The sequence below is a fragment of the Nipponia nippon genome, unplaced genomic scaffold, assembly GCF_047370975.1.
Source record: "Nipponia nippon isolate SJK-2023a ecotype South Korea unplaced genomic scaffold, ASM4737097v1 scaffold_2, whole genome shotgun sequence".
Lineage (NCBI taxonomy): Eukaryota > Metazoa > Chordata > Aves > Pelecaniformes > Threskiornithidae > Nipponia > Nipponia nippon.
The window spans coordinates 73,966,368-73,986,115 of record NW_028262336.1 but is presented as its reverse complement, the minus strand read 5'-3'; the positions used below and the strand labels follow the sequence as shown (position 1 = coordinate 73,986,115).

Genomic DNA, 19,748 nt, shown 5'->3' with positions numbered 1-19,748 from the left:
ACAGTGTATCTTTTAGCATGGCTGTGAGGAGACAGCTTCTTTCTTCGTCAGTTTGCTCATCTGCAAGACGAAAATGGCAATGCCCTGGTGGGGGGTTCGCTGGGGAGACTTCTGCAGAGCTGCTGAAGGTTCCCTTCTCCCCTCTGCTGCTTCACGTGATGCTGCTTCAATCAAGGAGCGACACACAAGCATGGAGTCAGGACTGGACCAAAAGCATTATTTATTTTGACCCTGGCAGGTTGAAAGCTCTGGTATTTATACAGTGGTCCCACAAATCCCAGAGGTCATCTCCTCAGGTCACATAAACCAACGTGGCTTTAAGATATTGGAGTTTATGCCAATTTATAGCAGCTGAGACTCTGGCTGAAGGTTTTCAAGGCCGTGGAAAATACCGCAGCTAAGACTGTTCTTGCTCTTTAATTTCCTTCACGTCTTGTTAAATAGATGTTTCTTCCTCTAATCAAATGGTTCTGTGTAACACTATATCAGCATCAGAGACAATCCATTTCTTAGGCACTAGCTAAAATACCAAAATAAAGGAAATAAAAAAGTGCAAAGAGTTGTAAATAGTCTGTTTAACCAAAACACGCTGCTTTGTCTTTTCTTTGTAAATAGGGTTTTTTCTGTGTGTGTTTGTTAACTATATTATCATCATTTTTATCTGGACAGCTATCTAATTTAGAACATGAGAAAATATTATTTCCTGCTCAAACAGGCAAGAATTAAACACTCTCTGAAAATTCTTGATCATGACCAGGTTTAAATAAAACTCAGTGGTGTCTGAGCCTGTTTACATACACACACAGACGCACACAGGGAGAGAATACACTTACATGTCTACACACACAGGTACTTAGATAATACCTGCAAACTGAATTACCACTTTTTAAAATACAGCACCGATTTTTTTTCCAGCACACTTTTAATAATTTCAAAACTTTGCTTGTAAGAGTATTTTATTAAAAGCTAGTCCGTAACTAGACACATGGTGGCTGATTTGTACAGTTAAAAGAACATTTCAGGGCCACAGTGACCAGTAACTTTTGCTACTCTTATCTCCCTCTACACAAAGAATAATATAAGGTTATCTGATAGAAACGTATTTTCCCTAAAAGAGGCGTGGGGCATGCCAGCACAGTGGTTACACATACAAGCACAGCCAACATACGTACGCACCCACCTCACCTTCAAACGAGATGGAGCTGCAGCACCCACCGAGTGTAGCCCTGTGGGGAGCAGGGGGGCACACATTTATCCCCCCCGGACGGACACACACCCACGCCAGGCTGCATCGCCACGCTCCCCACATGTGCAGTTAGCCCTAATGTGAACTGCAGCCATACCTACACCACAGTGGAGACATACAGGTATAGTGCTGTTCTGCATATATCACCATCTGACACCTAGCACATTTGTTCATGGCTGATCTGCAGCTACTACTGGCTTAGTTTCTCTTCCTCCAACATTAAACTGCAGCTGTTTCTTCTTGTAAAGAATTATTTTGGAGACCTAAATGGTTATTTTCTAGTTTTTGTTCCAAACAACTTCTAAATTACTTCAGGGACACAAATTCCCTGCTGTATCCCATTAGAGACTGTAGCCGAAAAGCTATATAGGATAACTTTTTTCAAACACCTGACTGAATTAGGTGCTCCTGAACCACCTTCACAGGTGGTTTTGGCACTGAAGGCCAAGAGCCATGGGGTGCTACTGCAGGAAAACCCTCCACACCATGGCTGTGTGGAAAGAAATGTCTCTCACCCTCTGCTCTCCCAGCTCAAATTTGCATTGATTTCCTGCCAGCTCTCATCCAACAAGCAGATCTCATTTGCTGCATGCTACACGTGTGACGATGTCTCTCTGGACCACCACTTTCCACGATTCCTCCCTGGATACTTATGTGCACTCCAGGTTATCTGCCGCCTGCATATTATCTGATGCCTTCCCAGCTGAAACTACTGAGAACAGCCCATTAAAATGTTTTTAACTTAAAGGAATGACTGACATAAAGCAACGGATCAGCTGAGCAGCCTCCAGCAGATACTGCCTGCAGACTTGCCTCTCCCTCCAGGTGTCCTTGCGTCCCACCAGGGTGAGGAGCGCTGACGGGCGCCTGGATGAGCGGGAAGCCCAACCGAAGAACACCGTGCCAGCGCGGCACTGGACCTCCGCAAACCCGCTTACTCCCTTAGCGTGGCGCAAGCACCACTGCAGGGCTCTGGGCCCTGAAACTGCAGATTTGGAGCAAGTCCAGGGGTCTGAACACCGTGGCCCCAGGTCTTCAGGCTATGGGTGGGTCTCCCACAGGGCTCCCTTAGGTCTTTGTGGCCTCTGTGTATTCACACTGGAGTCTTGCATCTTTATCTAAAGACAGTGGTAAACACAATCCTGGACTTTTTCAGGATCTTCTTTCCTTTGTGTGGATGGAAATAAAGAATTTGATTTGTAAGCAATCAGTAGCTTTGATGCAAGAGTACATTTCATGACACAGCAATGCAAATTTTAGGAAGCAAAGGCAAATATAAGAAAGTTATATGGCAATATTATTAATTAACAATATTAATTAGGCTTTTTTAGTAAAGAATTAGATTTTACTAGCAGCTGCCTGGATGGGATGTGGCTGGTGAGGTGAATTATGTCCCATCCCAAGAAAAAGCTGAGCCATCACAATTTTTACCTAACTGATGATTTTTTTTCAGTGGGGGCATGATCAGTGGTGCAGCCCTATCTAAACAGGTAGCAAGTTTTTGCAGATACGAGCTTCTCAGGGGAAAAAACCAAACCAACCAGTACCCAGAGAATTAGATGGAGCAGTGCAAATTATGCTACTGATTACTATTTCAAGCTTAGTGAGTATTTATGTGCTGTCTATGCTAGCTGGCTCAGGTCTCTGTAATCTGCATTGCCGTCACTTTTGTGGTCGCAGAGCAGATGCCTCTAAGCTGTATCTGATACACGCTGCTGCTGAACTTGCTAAAATCTAGTTTCTTATGTAATAACAGTAAAGATAATAAATACTTATTGGATTAGGGAACAATCCAGCAACCAGTCACTTATTGGTGTATTATATCTGTTGGCACAGATGATGCTTATTAGATCTGAGGACGATACAAAGCTGAGAAGGACCTGCAAGTACACTGGAGGACAAAATTAGAATTCAAAATTGCCTTGACAAATTGGGAAAAAATAGTATGAAAACTATGATATAATTCAGTGAAGACAAGTGAACAGTACTGCACTTAGATAAGAATAATCAGCTTCACAAAATCAGGATGAAATGCAACTAGCTGAGTAGAAGTTCTCCATGAAGGAGCTGGTTGGGAGAGGCTGATTGCAGATCACAAGCTCAGCACGAATTAACTCCACCATGGTTTTGTTGTAAAGAGGAGTTCCAAGTTACACCGGTAGGTACAAACAGAAGCCTACCCTGCCAAGAAAGTGAGTGAGTCTTACCTACTCAGCTCTGGGAAGGCCTCAGCTGAGGTACTGTGTCCAGTCTGGAATGCTCTGCTTCAGGAGAAAGATGCTCTAGTGAGAAAAACTTCAGGGAAGATGGAAATTCGATCAGACATCTAGACAGTGTTGCCCATGGCACTTCTATCCTGGAGAAGACCAAGGGGAAAATCTGATTTTATCAAAGTTCCTAAAAGTCTGCTGAAAAGGGCACACGCAGCTTCACGACCTGAGTGAACTGGGCAAGGTGTAACAGAGTTAAACTACACAAAGGGAGATTCAAGTTGAACCTCTAACACAATGCAGACAGCAACATGCAGGAATAGGTTGCTTAGGGCTGTTGTGGCACCTCCATCACATGAGGTCTTTAGGAAGTGGCTGTGCAGATGTCCGTCAGGGCTGACCCTGATGCACTCAAACTGCCTCACAGGGGAGCACGACCTATGTGATCTCTTGAAATCCACTCATCAGCCTAATTTTAATGTGGCTCTAAAGAAATTCCAGTTTGTTTCAGTTGTAGCTGCTCATAGCAGTGATCGTGACACTTTTGAGTAAGAGGCTTCAGTGCTGTCCCTCTGTAGGGGTGGAAGTAACACCCTTCATGGGTGATTTCAGAAACTGAGAACTATACCAACTGGTGAATGTTTATAGGGCTGGGACATCAGGATGTGATACAGCCAAAGAATCTGCAAATGCTGAACTTCTAATCAAAGCATTTGGTGGGGTTTTTGTACCAAGAGGCAGAAAATACCGATCACATAAATGCAATCACAATTAAAAAACAGAACAATGCTGATTTCCTTCCTACAGCTCCTCAAACTGCAGCAATAGCCCTGCAGGCAGTGACTGAAAAAGAGCCCGAGGAGCAATGGTGTGTTGGAGCCCAAAGGCTCTGTGCTAACTGGAGCAGAGACCACTGGGAGATGATATGGTGAGTAGCTAGTGGGGAGAGTAGGAATTTGGTCATCTAGTTTCCCTGTGAGAGCTAACATACCATGAAAGCATGGCCTTGGGGAAGAGGAGTTGTGAGGACACTACATTAAAAAGAGAAGAAAGCCAAGAAGAAGCCACATGAGGAAGAGAAGTTTGCAGCAAGTGCAGAATCAAGAATTATTGCACCATGAAAAAAATGGACCAAGAGATAACCCCCTTGCTGCACAGCTGCATCAAACTTTTTCCTTAAGTAAACACAAAATGTTATGTATTTTTTTTTCCCCCCATTGCTGAGCAACTGGAAAAGAGATCCAAGTGTGAGAAAAAACATTGAATTGGAAGGTGACAGGAGAAGCAGAAAGAAGAGAGAAACTGGCAGACACTGACTGCCTTGAGAAGACTGTCACAGAGCAGTTCTGGCAGATTCATCAGTCATCTAATGTGCCCACTACGTTCATCCCAAACCCATGAGGAAATCTTGTTGGAATCTGCCCCAGAAAAGCTATCCTGATAAAGTTCAGCTCTGTGCAGTGGGACCAGAACTATATGAAAGCTATATTATATGAATAATTCTGGAAAATCCAATTTTATGGATTTGTTTAGTGTGTTCCGAGTTGCTCCCAAATTATTTTGCAAGAATCTACCTGCAATGGATTGGGAATTCAGCCTTCACTGAAGTCCCAAGAGGAAATACAAAGACAGGCTGGAGCTAATTCTTTGTATTTTCCTCAAGCAAATGAGCTGTGGTTCTTCTTTAAAGTAGCATATGCATATCGCGCACTTGTAGGATAGGCCTCCCACTACAACGCTGCTCTGAAAGTTTGCTTGAAAGCAGTAGTCACGGATTGCATTCATGTACAGCACTGAAGACCTAAAGAGGAGTATAAGAGCTTCATATACCTCACCAACTCTGTTCCTTTTTAGTTTTTCCTTGCATGAATCTTTTCTCCAGGCTCAGAATGATTACAGAGCTATTTTTACTCCATCCATAGTCAGTTGCCAAAACTTCCAATTTTATGACAAATTTATGATACTGGGTCTTCTTAAAGCACTAGCTTCTGGAATCAACAACATGAGACTCCTGGCTCCTGGTAAGAAAAACCCAAACGTTTAATATACGAGGAAGTAGCAAAAAGAAGCAACAATATCTAAAGGCAAATCTAATAGTCAGTGTTGGGATGCAAACCCTGATTTTCAGGCCTTTATGTTTATCTTTGAAGGCCAGTGGTTAGCAACTCATATGTTGATAAAGATCATATACAAAGCTCACGATTCTGCAGCATTTAGTTAAAACTTCCTCCTCCACTAATTAGAGGTTGGGCTCAACAAGCTCCCAGAACTGGCAACTCCAGAAGACCTTCAGGTAGAAAGAGACAAGTTATTCTACAGGTGACACCTGCCTCCCCACACCCATATCCCCAAACTACCTCCTCTCTACATCTGCGCATTCACTGAGAGAGGGAGCGCATTCACTGAGAGAGGGAGCGTGGGCCCACACCTGAGCTGGGCACACGTGTCCATCTATTTGTGTATGGAGACGGGGTCAGTGTTCGCTGACAAACTGGCTGCTGAGTCTTTTTTGGGGGATCTCACATCCCCCAGGCAGTGGCCAGGCCCCTTAAAATCTGCCTCTCTTCAGGGACCTTTCAGGGGTCTTAGGCGGTTTGCTTTGGAGACTCCACGGAGCAACCAGCTTCACTGCCTAGAACAGATGACGTAAATCATAGAATCGTTAAGGTTGGAAAAGACCCTTAAGATCATCGAGTCCAACCGTTAAATCCAAACACCCAGAACAAATGTGCCTACTCAGACATACACCAAAATGACCAACTCAGTTTTAGGACGTGTACTGAACTGAACTAATCTAACTTATGAACTGATCACACATGGGATGAAGATCAAATGCTGCCCCTTTTAAGAAAATACATATATAAGAAATAAATATAAGTGTATTAGAAATCTTATTTTACTTTGCAGTGTAACTCACAGCAATTAAGGCATCTTCTGATTTAATTCAGTTCTGAATATTTTGCTAAAAATAACCATGTAAAAACAAAATATTATTGTGACTGTAATATTAAATTTTTATTGATGCCTACGAAATCTAATGCTTGTGAAATACAGGTCCCTGATGCTTATACTCTAGTTATTAAAAAGAAGGAGTTAAACTTACTTCCTTTCAAGTCTGACTCAGAAAAAAAATGGCTATGTGACTTGTGACAGATATTGCAAGACTTTTGTACCTTAATAAAAACAGACTATCATTATCTTCACTTTCTCTTAAGTCTTGCGATTGAATTGATTTATTTTTGAACATGATAAGGAGAAAGAAAGAGTCAAATGGAATAATAAATTAGCTGTTTTCAGTTTATTTTACTGTGGTTTTTTATATCCTGAAACTGACTTCCCCTGTTTTGAAGCTACATCTGAACGACAGCTATTTAACTTAACTTTATTGGCAGATGAGTATTTCTTACAAAACTCAGATATGCAATTGAAGCTTTTCATTAAAATTAATAACACCACCAAGGTTTCCTGTTTGCTTTTATGGGAAGCAAAGGAAACTTTGTTGTGAAATGCCACAATACATCAGCAGAAATCCACCAAAACTCTGCTAAAAAAAATAAAAATCAGGTCACAAGCTAAATCATAATATTTTCAGTTAGATTTCTTGGTGCTTTGGGGAATGGTTCGATCAAATTTTCACTCTTCATAAAAAGAGGGGCCAGGAGCAATTATTCTTTTAAAATTTAACCACCATCTTCAATTAAACACGACGACCTTATTACGTGACAGGGATGGCTATCTGACTGCATAAAGTAGTTAAAAAAACATCAGCCCTATCCTTCGACAAGTGATCCTCTTCCTTTGAATGGTTAATCTGCAATGTCAGGAAAGAGCATAATGAGATGGTAACAACAGAAAGCTGTCCCGATTTGCAGAGCTACCAAACTGGCCATCCTCCGAGATAAACTCATGGGACCGAAGCCTTAATGCTCCTTTCTGGTTAGAAAATTAAATTATGACTGAAAGAAGACTTTGGTATGCCTACTGCTGTCGTCTCCATCTCTTTCAAACTGTAAAAAACAAAAAAAACCCAAACCCTGGGGACTGGAGCACACAACTGAAAATGGCAGGTATGGCAACTTAATGAGTGTCTATTGGTGGAGCCACAGTAATTGTGTTCACACTTGTTGTCCTCTCTAGTTGTAAGGTAAAACGCATTAATTGAATCTCGTTCTGCTGGAATGTAATCTAGTTTGTTTCCCTTCACAACACAAAACAGTCTCTTGGGAAGCAATAGCTGGGGGTTTAAACTGTTTCAAGCTGAGGACGGCGTTAACTCTGTTCCTCTTTCATGGTTGAGTCCCTGGCAGCTAGCAATTATAAAACAATTTGCATTTCTAGTCTGGATTCGCTTTCTACAAATTCAGTGAGCTGAACTGGCCCAGCACAGGTGTAAGAGGGAGAAAGGCAGTGTGGGTCTGGGCAGAGTTGGGGAGCTAACACAGCAAGCAGGCGGGGTCTGCTTACACCCCTATGGAGTTGCAGAAAGTGCAAGAGACCTTTTCAGATTTTGGCTCCCTGACTCTAAATATGCTTAAGTGAAGGCTATAGCAATTTAAATAGAGGAGAAAAGAGCTGCCCACGCAACATTTCCCATCAGCTGGTTTAAGATCTCCCCTCTCAGCACGCTTGACTGCTGGGAATCCAAGTGCTAAAGTCTCAATTTTGCCAAGAATTTCCTAGCGCTTACCTCAGCTTTGTGAATTGTCTTCCCAAAACCAGGTACCACGACTAGAGCACGACAATGCTGATCACCGTCACACTTACTACGTTTGGTGGATCAGCTGAGCTTTAGCCCCCGTGCACCCTAGGTTACCAGCTTAGGGTGCTAAGCCCAGGATGGTACACAGGCAACTCCCTGTGCTCAGCAAACTGTTAACCCCAACCAGTGCAGACACTGATGACTGCAATTCATCACTGCAGATTTTGACTCTGATCTTACAATTGAGGTCTATGGAGAGCTGCTATCTCATCTTCGCACAGAGCACCCCTGACTTCAGTAAGGCTTAACACAGACACAAAAGTCATCTCACTCAGAGCTCACTCCAGGCTTCACCACTACAAAACAAAAGCACACCTACTATACCTTCTAAAACAAGTGCTTAGATGTCCGTAAGAACAAAACAAAAAAACCCAGCAAACCCAAACTGGCCTGCAAGCAGTGAAGTTAATGAAGCCTAGCTTCCGTAACACGCTCTTCCAGTGCAGTGAGTTAAATCCCACTCCACGCCCTCCACCAGGCTGGAGACGGCACTTTCTGTCACCGGTCGGGCTCTTGGGCGATCAGAGCTGCCACCCGACTGCTGCAAAACAGGACGGAGGAGGTCCAACCTCCTTTCTCTTTACAAGTGCACTCAGGTGGTTCCTGCTCTCCTCTAGAAAGCTGCTGTTTTCATGAACAAAGATGTCAAACACCTACAATTTTGCAGTCAGTAAAAAAAAAAGGGACAATATTACAGCTGGGATGAAAGGGAAATTAACAGTGTGATCACCTGAAAATGCTAAAGATAGGGTAAGAAAAGTCAACCACCTTTCACTCCAGTTATTTGCATCCTGAATTTGGTAACAACTTTATGGACAGTTCTAAGAAGATAATCAATTTAGCAAGAAATATTAAAGACTAAAAATAATCTCAATCCTTAACACTGGCTACATTTCCTAAAATACTGTAATGGCACATGGTTAGGAGCAAACCATGTGATGACAGAACTGCATTGCCAGCCTAAATGTAAAAATATGACAGTAAGCAAGGACAGGAGATCACTGTTGTTCTAACGTGCACTTTCTTTAGTCCCTGCACACATCACCCCGCTATCATTAAGTGAAAAAACACTTTGCTGCCCATCAAACTCAGCAATCTATGAGACTGAACACCTGGTGTAAATCTTTCCAGTGGGAGCATTCCTGTTACCTCTTGCTGAACCATTGCCTTCTCACTCTAATCATCATCCTCATCACGAACCAGCAGTCAACAGCTTCTTTCTGAGAAGTACTGAACATCAGAAGATTGTTCCAGTCTCGGGATGAGTAAGAAGGGAGGCCCAAATCTCCTCCCTTCAACACAGATCACTTACATCTATTTTGTATGATTGTACATCATCTTCCTGTTCTGAAGAACAATACTTTTTAAAGCCTGTTAGATGTGCTCATCTTTCACTGTTCTTAACAGAAGGTGAAACCCTCAGTCCTCTGAGATAGCTCTTAGCTTTCTATCTAGATTATAATCAGCTTAGATCCATGCTCTTCTAGCAATATTGTTCATTAGCTTATATACCTACTCGCTTGAGCTTGACTCTACCCTGGAGTATTGGTTACTCATAACCCTCCTCCACATTTGCTTTTCCTAGGTTAATCAGGCAAATATTCCTAGTGTACTCTTGTCGATAAGCTTTGTTCTTTTCCAGTAACCCTCCTGGATGCACTTCTGTACAAGTTCCTCTTTCCTGTACACAGTTTATCAGAACTGGACACGCTAGTCTGACTATGTCTCACTACTCACCCAGAAGCTTGACCGTGTGCACACCATAGTCACATTTGCTTTTCCACAACTGCGTTAAATTGGCAGCTTCCTTTCATCGCTGACTAATAAAACCAGGTATTTTCCCATTACTCTGCTAGAGGATTCCCAGATTTATACTACAAATACTTATTAATCCATACACGTTGTATCTTGCATTTTGTGCTATTACATGTTCTTGCAGGCTCCTTTCTATTACTCAAAGGTCTCAAGTCACCAACAGAAACGACATTATTCGTTGAAATTATTACTCATTTCTGACTAGACTGACCACGCTCTGCAACATTTACAAATGGATTCTGACAGTCCTGTAAAAAATTCCGTGTATCTCTTTGGTATTGAATGTATTTACATCACACAGATGTGGGGGGTTTGGGTTTTGCTTTGGTGGTTTTTGACTACATGGGCATTGCGAGAAGCCAGCGAGTAATCTTCTTTCTTCTAGACAGACAAAAGCTATAGGCATCCTTCTAAGATAAATTTGTTTTGAAGCTCTGCAGTTCAAAAAAAAACAAAAACAAACCAACAAACAACACACAGAGGAAAAGTCAAACTATAACAGCAGAAGGCCCAAGCAAAACACTAGAAAACTTAAACCACTGCATGGGGCAAGTATTTAACCAAAAGACTCAGACAGAGGACAAATGGGCTCCAAAAAGCCAGAAACATATCCGCCACTCAAAAACTCCCAGTTGGGTTCAGAAACATGACAACAGGTCAACAAGGAAGCAGAACCAAACTTGCCTGGAAAGCAGGCTGACACCTTAGGCCTTACTTAAGATGAAGACGTGACAATGCGGAAGGAAGAACAGCACAATAAGAAATGTAGCCCCAGGAGTGAGCTCCTTTTCTGACAGCTTTCGGAAAGTATCTAAACGGCAGACTAATGGCTCTGGCTGAACCTTAAGCCTCTAACAGAAATAAAGTCTTTTCTCCTTATATCAAATCATTGCAAACAGTGATGTCTGAAGAAAAAAATGAAGGGTTAAGGAGTCTGCCTCACAGTAGAAAGATGAGCGTCTTTCCAGATGTGAGCTTTTTTCCAGAGTGATATTGGTTCCCATGAGAAACTGTTTACATCTTCGCATTAATCATCTTCATTTTCGTTACTATTTATATGGAGTATTTTTCTCAAACTGCACCACCATTTTTCCTGGCCCTCAATCTCTATCAGAATAAGGAGGCTGGCACTTATTAGTAACAAACACATATGGGCGTCCCTTGCAAGTGCACGCCTGCATGACGATCGCAGTGCATTCAAAGGGAACGCTCACAGGATCGGTGCGTTAGATTTTATGAATCCCATTTACTTTTATATACACGAGTGGGATTAACAGGGTGGCCTCGGGCCCTCCCCACACGCCGCCGCGGCCCGGCCGCAGACACCTTCTGCCTCCGGAGAACTGCCAGGTTTAAAACGGCAAGAACTTACCACGCCAAAGGCCCCCTCCCCCAGCACACCGGGAAGCGGAACCGGGGAGCCGGCACAGGGATTTCCCCTCGGGCGGCTGGGAAAGGCCTCTCCCCCCCTCCCGCCCACCTACCGGGACAGGGGGCAGCGCAGGGGCCGCCGCCGTTTCACCCAACCGCACTGCATCCTCCCCCCCCCCCCCCCGGTGCGATGCTAGCTCCCTCTCGGGCTACAGGGCGACCCCCACCCCCCCGCGGTGCCCCGCCACCGAGCCCCGGCCCCGCCGCCGCCGGCGCCGGCCCCTGACAGGCACTTCCGGCCGCGGGGCCGCCGAGCGCCCGCCCAACCCCGCTCGCCCCCTAGCCCGCGCTCCCATTGGCTCATCCCGCCCGGCGCGTGACCGCTGCGCGGCCGCTGGTTGGCCCTCCGGGAAGCGCGTGTCGCGGCGCTGGCCCGAAGAGCGGGCTGGGGGCGGGGGCGGGCCGCTGTCTCCACGGCGACAGCGCCGGGCGAGGGACGGGGAGGGCGGGGACGGGCGGCCGCGGCGCCGAGTCGCTGCTGCCGCCGGCGTCACGTGCGGCTCCCGCGCCCGCCGATTGGCCGGTGCCCTCCGGCGCGGGGGGGAGGGGGGGGCACGACACACAGGACGGGCGCGGGGAGGTGCCACGTGACGCGGCGCCGCCCGCCCTCCTCCCCGCTCTTTCTTCCTCCCCGGCGCCCCCTCCGCGCGCCGGCCGGTTGGCTGTTGCCGTGGCGACAGGGGAAGGAGGGGGCGGGGCCGGCGCCCCACCTCAGCCGCGCCGCAGCCCGTGAGCGCGGCCCCGCCGCCGCGGCCGGGAGCATCCGCCGGGCGGGCGGGAGCGGAGCGGGGGCGACGGCGGGCAGGGCAGGGCAGGGCGGGGCGGGGCGGCCCATGGCGGGGGGGTGAGGAGGGGCCGTCGGCAGGTGCGGGTCGGGCGGTCCGGCTGGGCGGGCGGTCGGTCCGTCCGCGCTGGCGGCGGCGGGAGGATGCGCGAGTACAAGGTGGTGGTGCTGGGCTCGGGCGGGGTGGGGAAGTCGGCGCTCACGGTGCAGTTCGTGACCGGCACCTTCATCGAGAAGTACGACCCCACCATCGAGGACTTCTACCGCAAGGAGATCGAGGTGGACGCCTCCCCCTCCGTCCTGGAGATCCTGGACACGGCGGGCACCGAGCAGTTCGCCTCCATGCGGGACCTCTACATCAAGAACGGGCAGGGCTTCATCCTGGTCTACAGCCTGGTCAACCAGCAGAGCTTCCAGGACATCCGACCCATGCGCGACCAGATCATCCGCGTCAAGAGGTGACTTGCCCGGCGGCCGCTCCTCCGACGGCCGCGCCCGACGCCCACCTGCGGCCCGGCCCGCCGGGGCCTGCCGGCCGCCCCTGCCCTCCCCCCCCCCCCCCCGCCTTCCCCGGCTCCGTCCGTCCCCTCCTCCCCCGCGCCGGGCCGCCCCGCAGTGCCCGGATCTCCGGCCCGGGGGCTGCCAGCGCCCTGCCCGCTGCCCGCTCAGGTGCCTGCCCCGCGGCTTCCTGCCCTCGCCCGCCTCCCTCCCGCCCTCCCGGCTGGCAGCATCCCCCCGCCCCCCTGCGCCGCTGCCTCGCCCGCAGCCGCGGGCTCCCCGTGGGCGGGTGGCGGCCGGCAGCCGCAGGGGTGGCGGGGCGGGGGCAGGGGGCTCCGGCGGTTTCCGCTGCCCGCCCGCCCGCCCGCCCTCCGCCCCCGGTTTGCGGGTACGGCGCGGTCAGTTTGGGGTGCTCCTGCGTGAAGCGCGGCGGGCGGGCGGGCCGGCCGCGGGCGGGCAGCGGCAGCCTCTGCCCCGGCTGCGAGCGGGGGGCGGAGAAGCAGCTGCCCGAACACGGCGTGGGGCAGCCCCCCGGTGCGCTTTCGCAGCGGACGTGCCGCGGCTGATTCGCAAGGCAAGCGCCTGGGTGCTGTCGTGCAGCACACCCGTCTGCAAAGGCAGGTACAGATCTGCCTTTTCGGGTACCTGCATAGGTATTTCCGCGAACTTCCCGCTCCTCTTACAAGTGCGGAACGCGAAGCCTCTTCCTTGGGAAAGGGATGAGGGCTGGGAGCGTTAGGCCCCGCGTATGCCGGGGCTTCTCTTAAATTTCCCACAGTCGCGTTGCCAGCCACTCTGCTGCGAGTGAATCCACAGTGGTGAGACACGGGTGCATACTGCCAGTTTGTTTTTATAACCGCTACGTTGTTTGGATATGCGTCAATCAGTTAGATGTCAGCAGCTGAAATGCAGCCCGTCACGCTAAAATAAGGGTAGATGCACCATCTGAAATCATAGCAACCGTCTGAACCATAGCGTGGACGAGAAAATGCCGCTGGCCAGATCACCGCAGACCGAGATCTGTTACTGCCCGTGGAGAGAGGTTGTCATTATGTCGCGGGACTGGTTGTAGCTTTGGCTCGGACATCTGAAAGGGAAACCCTTGTAAATAACTTGGTTGGACCACAGCTGTTGGATTTGCGTCTTAATGTAGAGTGCAGCATAAAAGGTGATAATGGCTAATCATACGGTCGGGTATGGTCTGTTCACAGAAACTACCATTCCACACCGAGGCCTGGGGAAAGATGCGTTTTGAAATTGGGGAGGAGGGTGAGTAGGGGAAAGGGGAGGGAGGAGACAAAGCGACGATATTTTTGGAGACTTGCAACTTTCTCGTAGTAGGCGTTTCTTAACGCGTGTCCTAACTTTTTCACTGGGGATTTCTAAAGACCAATGTAATGAAGTTATTTTTAATCTATTATGGAAAATGCGTTTTCCATATCCTTGTCATCCTTATCGTTCGCGCATACCTTATAGAAGGACAGTTTTTCTTTAGGTAGAGTTTATTAATTAATAAATGCTTTTGGTTTTCCTGTGTTTAATCAGTGATATAAATTCATTTAGTCTCTGAATGCCTAGCTGTGCCTTTTGCAGCTTGCATTGGGCTTTGCAATGGAGCGTCTGCATTCAAACCCCAGCTGACAAGCTGTAGATAGGTGAAGCAGAATAGGAAACAACTTGTACTTCCATAGTTACATTGACTCAGCACTGCTCAGTCAGTCTAAATGCTGCTCTTGTTCTTCTGCCATCTCTTTTACTGCAAGACTTCAACTTTAGGTTAAGTACTTTGTGAAAGACATATGAGCAGTGTTTTAATCCTAAATCTCACTTATGCGAAGTAATCTAAAAGCAGCTGAAATCCTGAAAATTTTAGCAAGTCCTGAAAATTTTAATTGAGTTGTAGTTGAAAGGGATATGCTGTTGACTTGCAATATTAAAAAGATGTAGTTTCAGCAAGTGTACCAGATCTTTCCTGGTCAACTTACCTCATCTTATATTTGTGGGTCTTGTTGTTGTGTTTTGGAACTTGACTTAAGTTCGCAGGCAGTGCACGACCTAATGTGCTGTTGACTTAAGCTTGCATCCTTTTTACCAGTTAAACTGGAAGAATGCATATTTACAGATATAATATGTATCTGTACAAGGACTTCTAAGTTATAATTTACAGTTGCATAAATGCATTTAATCTCTGTTGAGAGACAAATAATCATAGTCCTGTTTACTTAGGGATTTTGGATGAGAGGTACCTGAAAATGACAATTACATGCTAGTATTGATACAAAACCACAATCTAAAAATCTCTGAACTTTCATTGTACCTGAAAATCAATTGGCCAGGTCTCTAACCAGTAGGTATCTCTGCATTTTACATGTTGTCCTTGCTATTTTTTTTTTTGGGGGGGGGGGGATGAAAGAATCCCTGTATTATTATATAATTAGAGAGTAATTAAAATTACTCTCCCAAGAAGTAGAAAAGCCAGGTGAAATTCCCTCTTCAGGTTAAGAGATGCACGCTTGAGTTGTCTTCTTCCCTGGTCTAACCACCACATGCCAGGCCAAACTAAGCTGAGGGAGCCCTTCGCTCCACCTGATGCAGCTGAGTTACTTTATAGGAATGAATGACATGCTCATGAATGAAAGAGAGGAAATAAGTGGACCTTTACTTAACTCTGAAGCTAGTGGTTAGAAGAGGTTGAGATCACTCTTGCCGGTATAGTTTCTGTTCTCATTAAATGACTATTTAATATTAACAAATGCGTAAACAGACTTAGAAACAGGACTGAAATCCAGGTCTCCCAGTTTGCAGAGAAGTCTCCTAATCGCAAAACTATGAAGTCAAGCTTCCTTGTGTAGTGTGGGAGCCTAGCATCCCTTTCAGGCATGGTGCACAGCTTTAACAAGAGCGGAGGATGCCTCCATAGCTTTTAAACAGGTAATTAAAGTTCTTTCCTGGGAAATGGTTTAAATGTAAACCATATTCTTCTTTTCGAAGTAAAGAAAACATTTTTGTCTAGATCTTTCTAAGAATGAGTCAAGGTGCTTTACCTTCAGTAGGGGAGCCCTGTCAGTTCTGAGCGGATGGGTGCACCCCCAGCAGTTCTGCCTAGACATAAGGTGAGGAGAAGGAAAAGGTTTCAGAAGTGCTCGCTCTACTCTGGGCCGGTTTCCCACTGCGCAGCATGCTGCCAGCGTTGGATGAAGGATCTCGGTCGTACGAAATCCCAGCTGCGGTTCCTCTTCCTCCAGATGCTGCATCTTACAATAGTTTCTACCCAAGGAGTGGCTTGGCTGTAGCTCGTGTTGTACAAAGCAATCGCTTCTGCAATCAGCTGTTCTTGCAGTGCCTGCAACTAGCCCTGTTTATCTGGAACGTGTGCTTTAGTATCAGTACGTGGGGGGCAGGATACTGATGAAAGGGGATGTGCTCTAGGAGAGTGAAGCTGTGGATGCCTTGTTTTGCTGGATAAGGAGCGTAATCAGAAGGCAGGAGGACAGCGGGGTTGTGCCCTAATGTAGGGTGGTGGGTTGTGCAGAATGAGGTCAAAGGTAAAGGCTCGTCTCCGGGTTTAAGAACTTGAGAGTGCCTCCATGCTTGTTTGAAGCTGTTCTCGCTGGTGATGATAGCTAAGTAGACACTTTGGGAGCTCCTATTCACGGTACAACTGACCGCTTATCTGAAATGCATTTTTCCAACCCCATGATTTTAGTGTTTCAGGCACCTAGTACCAGTTTCTGGATCCCCCTTGTGCCAAATGTGCCCGTTAAGCCTTGTTTCTTCTGATTCTTGTGAACGCTTAGGGTTTGTAGTGTTGGGAAGATGGACTGTACATAAGGATAACATTTTTCATGTGATAGCTTTGAAGGATGCTCCTTGCTTTCTGTATACAAGAAGGATAAAGGGAATCAACTGCTGCTTTACTGCCTCCTGGTGAGATATTAAACAAAATGTTACCTGTGCATTTGTAGGTGCTGCAACTCTGAGACCTTCTTTCCCTCCAAAATGGATTTACAAGCTTGGCAGCAAAGAACTGTCTGTTGTTTACGTTGCAGACAGAACTCACTGTAGTTTCAGAATGAGCTGTTTTCTGGAGAAACCTTTTATTTGTGAGAGCAAGGCAAAACTGGATGAGCGGGCCCATGCCAGCAAAGGCCTGCAGTGAAGTAAGAACAGAAGCTGTCAAATGAAACAGATTGGAAGTGCTACACCCCAGTTAGGTATCAAGGTTTAGAAATAAGTAGTGAGTATGCAGATTAAGCAGTGTAATTTTTTTTTTGTGGAAAGAGGAGTTGGGTAACTTCTAATGCTTTTGTGTTTGTCTTTTGTGTGATTAGAAAGCTCTCTGAAGAGAATCTGCTGATATTTACCATATACTGAATTTTAATTTTGGATATGACTTTCCCAATGTTTTTCTCCCATGAAGGTATGTTTAAAGCTCGTTGGGTATGTATTCTAGGTGCTTATGTAGCCTTCAATAATGTAATCTCTCAATCTGTCCTACGGACTTTAATATATATATATTCTTAGTAGAACCCCATGACATAGAAAAGTATTAGTATTTCTATTCAAGCAGAAGACTAAAGCACAGAAATAGAAAAGAACTCACAAAGTTAATTCAGAGTTCTTCACTTGCAATACTTTCTCTAGATGTCTGACCAGTGCTTTAAAGACAGGACTGTTGTATTTGTGTTTTGGAGAACTTAACAGATTCTACTTAAAATAGCATTTTTGAGAAATGCTTTATTTCAAGTAGTGAAAAAAAACTTTTCATTCATCTATTGCTTTTTCTCTAGGAAGCAAAGACCAGAAAATGTATTAATGTAGATTGGCTGAAAATGCAGACTAAATGATATAGGTGGATTGCTATGAAATATCACAGAAATGCGTCTCAGGTTGACAGTGTTCTTTGTGGTGGTGTTTATCATCAAGATGAAAGTCTGCCTCCCAGTCTAGGGATTCTGTGTGGTAAATTAAAACATACAAGAGATGCAATTATTGAAATTTATTAATTGTGAAATCAGCAACTCGAGTCAATGATAATTGATGTATTTAGTGACTTAATGGTGATTAAGTCTGAAAAACTATACTTGAAATTACAAATTGCTCAAATGTCTAGTTTGAAAATGTTGCTTTCCAAGTACTATGAAAACTAAGTACTGTTTTTACTCAAAGACCATTTAACACATTGGGGTCCAGATCCTCATTAAAACTAGATAATATGATCATAGAGATGACTGTCAGTAAATATAGAGTTTTGAGGAGATGAAATAGTTTAGTTTGTTCTTTAGCTCTTCACTGTAGTAAGTACTCTTTAAGCAAGGTTGAATTTACCAGTTTTCTGAAATTCTATGTATTTCTCATCTTTATTTTATTTTAAGACAATATTTTTCTAATTCTGAGAACTATTTAGAGAACTCTTCATAAACACTGCTATGACACATTCAACCACAAAAGTGGCTCCAACCTTCCAGGAAGAAATACCTAAGTGTTCAGAAGTGAAACTTGGAAAATACTATTCCTTCTGAAGTACTGTACGCAAAAGGTTGACAAATGTCTAGGGACTTTCATAGGTGCTAGCCGTGTAGAGATGTTAGAAATAAGAACAGAATGAAATCCTGAAATCTTTTTTAGCAAAAAGGTTTTGGGTTTTTTTTGTTTTTGTTTTTCTCCTTGCAATAATCTCAATGTAATGGATTGATTAGAGTACTCATCTTTAAGTGAAAAAGGCAGGGCAGGTATTAAGCATGGCCCCCATCCTCCACAGGATGCCTGGCCAAGCTGCCAGCCACTCTTGTGCACCCATCAGATGAAACTTAGCACTTATTGCAAGAACAGATTAATGGATTTTAAATCCCGTCAAACGCTTGTACGTATTTCTAAGAAAACGTAGAAACCTGAACAGAATTCTGACATGGTGCAGACATCAGCCATTGTGTTAAAATATTTAAGTACAACAGAAGAACTATTCTGGCCTCTTTTTTTTTTTTTTTTTTTTTAAAGGGACTCTTACGGATAGCTGTTTGTCAGGTGAGAACCTTATTGATTTACAAGAAGAAAATGCAAATATTTTAAGCATCTGTGGAGATAAAAAGAAGTAGTAAACACAAGTAGTCAGTTGTATCAAATTGACCCTGTATATAACATCAGAACCTTCAGCTGTATGGCCATCTCCTGTGTCTTACTGGGGAAGTGATACGTAGACTGTCCCCTAGAAAGTGTCTATAATAGAAAGAATACAAGTTTGCAGGATACAGGACATTACTGTAAAATTTATTTAGTTTTAAACTCAGATTTTTAGTTTCTCTTTGTGCTGTCATGCTTTTAAAATAACTTTGCAACACTTCTTTCTGGCTCTATAGAGTTTAGATTTTTTTTTAAATGAATTACCTCTTTTAATTTGAAATTAATGAACTAATTCTGTCAGACAAAATTATAGGTTTCTTGATTTAAATGGGTAATTCATACATAGACAAAACTCTAAAAAATGTGTCTGACAGTGTGCAATTTTAAGCTACAGAACATTATTTTAAAGTTGCTTGGCTTAGTCTTAAACTCGGATATTTCAAGGTGCTCATGCATCTTCAGAACATATTACCTTTAATATTTTCCTGTAGAAGCTTTTGAATTAAATTCCATATTTGCAGAGTTCTCTTTCTTGATAATCTGAAACATTCATGCTACTTTGAGTTACTTTCTGTGGAAACCATGAAAATTTGAGACAATGATTATAACCAGAGTCTTCTAATGGGTTTTTTGGCTGCTTCTCCCCCTTGCCCCAGCTAATTGTATAGGTATTCCTTTCCAAGATTTATTTAGTTTTCTTTGTAAGGTGAAGTGACATGATAGCTTCCTTATGTGGGCGCTGAAAATAAATCTTTTTATCCCCTCCTGCTTTTTAGGTGTTCTTTGGACTTTTATTGAGAGAAAAAAAAAAAACAAAAAACAACAGGTAGGCAAGCTCCATTTGCATGCATGTTTAGTTTAGTGTGCTAGTTTAGAGTATAGAAT

General features: G+C 45.0%; 1 protein-coding gene and 1 long non-coding RNA gene across 3 annotated transcripts in view; one reads left to right on the top strand and one right to left on the bottom strand.

Annotated features, from left to right (window-relative positions):
* Window positions 1-551: 551 nt before the first annotated feature.
* LOC148055843 (uncharacterized) lies at window positions 552-11,546 on the bottom strand. Of its 2 annotated transcripts, XR_015705145.1 has the most exons (5): window positions 11,403-11,546; window positions 5,287-5,474; window positions 3,454-3,602; window positions 3,019-3,137; window positions 552-2,413 (listed from the first exon to the last, which is right to left on the bottom strand). It is a non-coding gene; the product is annotated as an uncharacterized LOC148055843 (long non-coding RNA). The 2 variants fall into 2 exon arrangements; XR_015705144.1 differs by lacking the exon at window positions 3,019-3,137.
* Window positions 11,547-12,215: 669 nt separating this feature from the next.
* RAP2A (RAP2A, member of RAS oncogene family) overlaps window positions 12,216-19,748 on the top strand; it is a 32,640-nt gene continuing 25,107 nt past the window's right edge. The window contains exon 1 of the mRNA XM_087757889.1: window positions 12,216-12,703. Coding sequence (XP_087614015.1) covers window positions 12,390-12,703 — 314 coding nt within the window. The 5' untranslated portion in view covers window positions 12,216-12,389. The remainder of the gene's footprint in view (window positions 12,704-19,748) is intronic.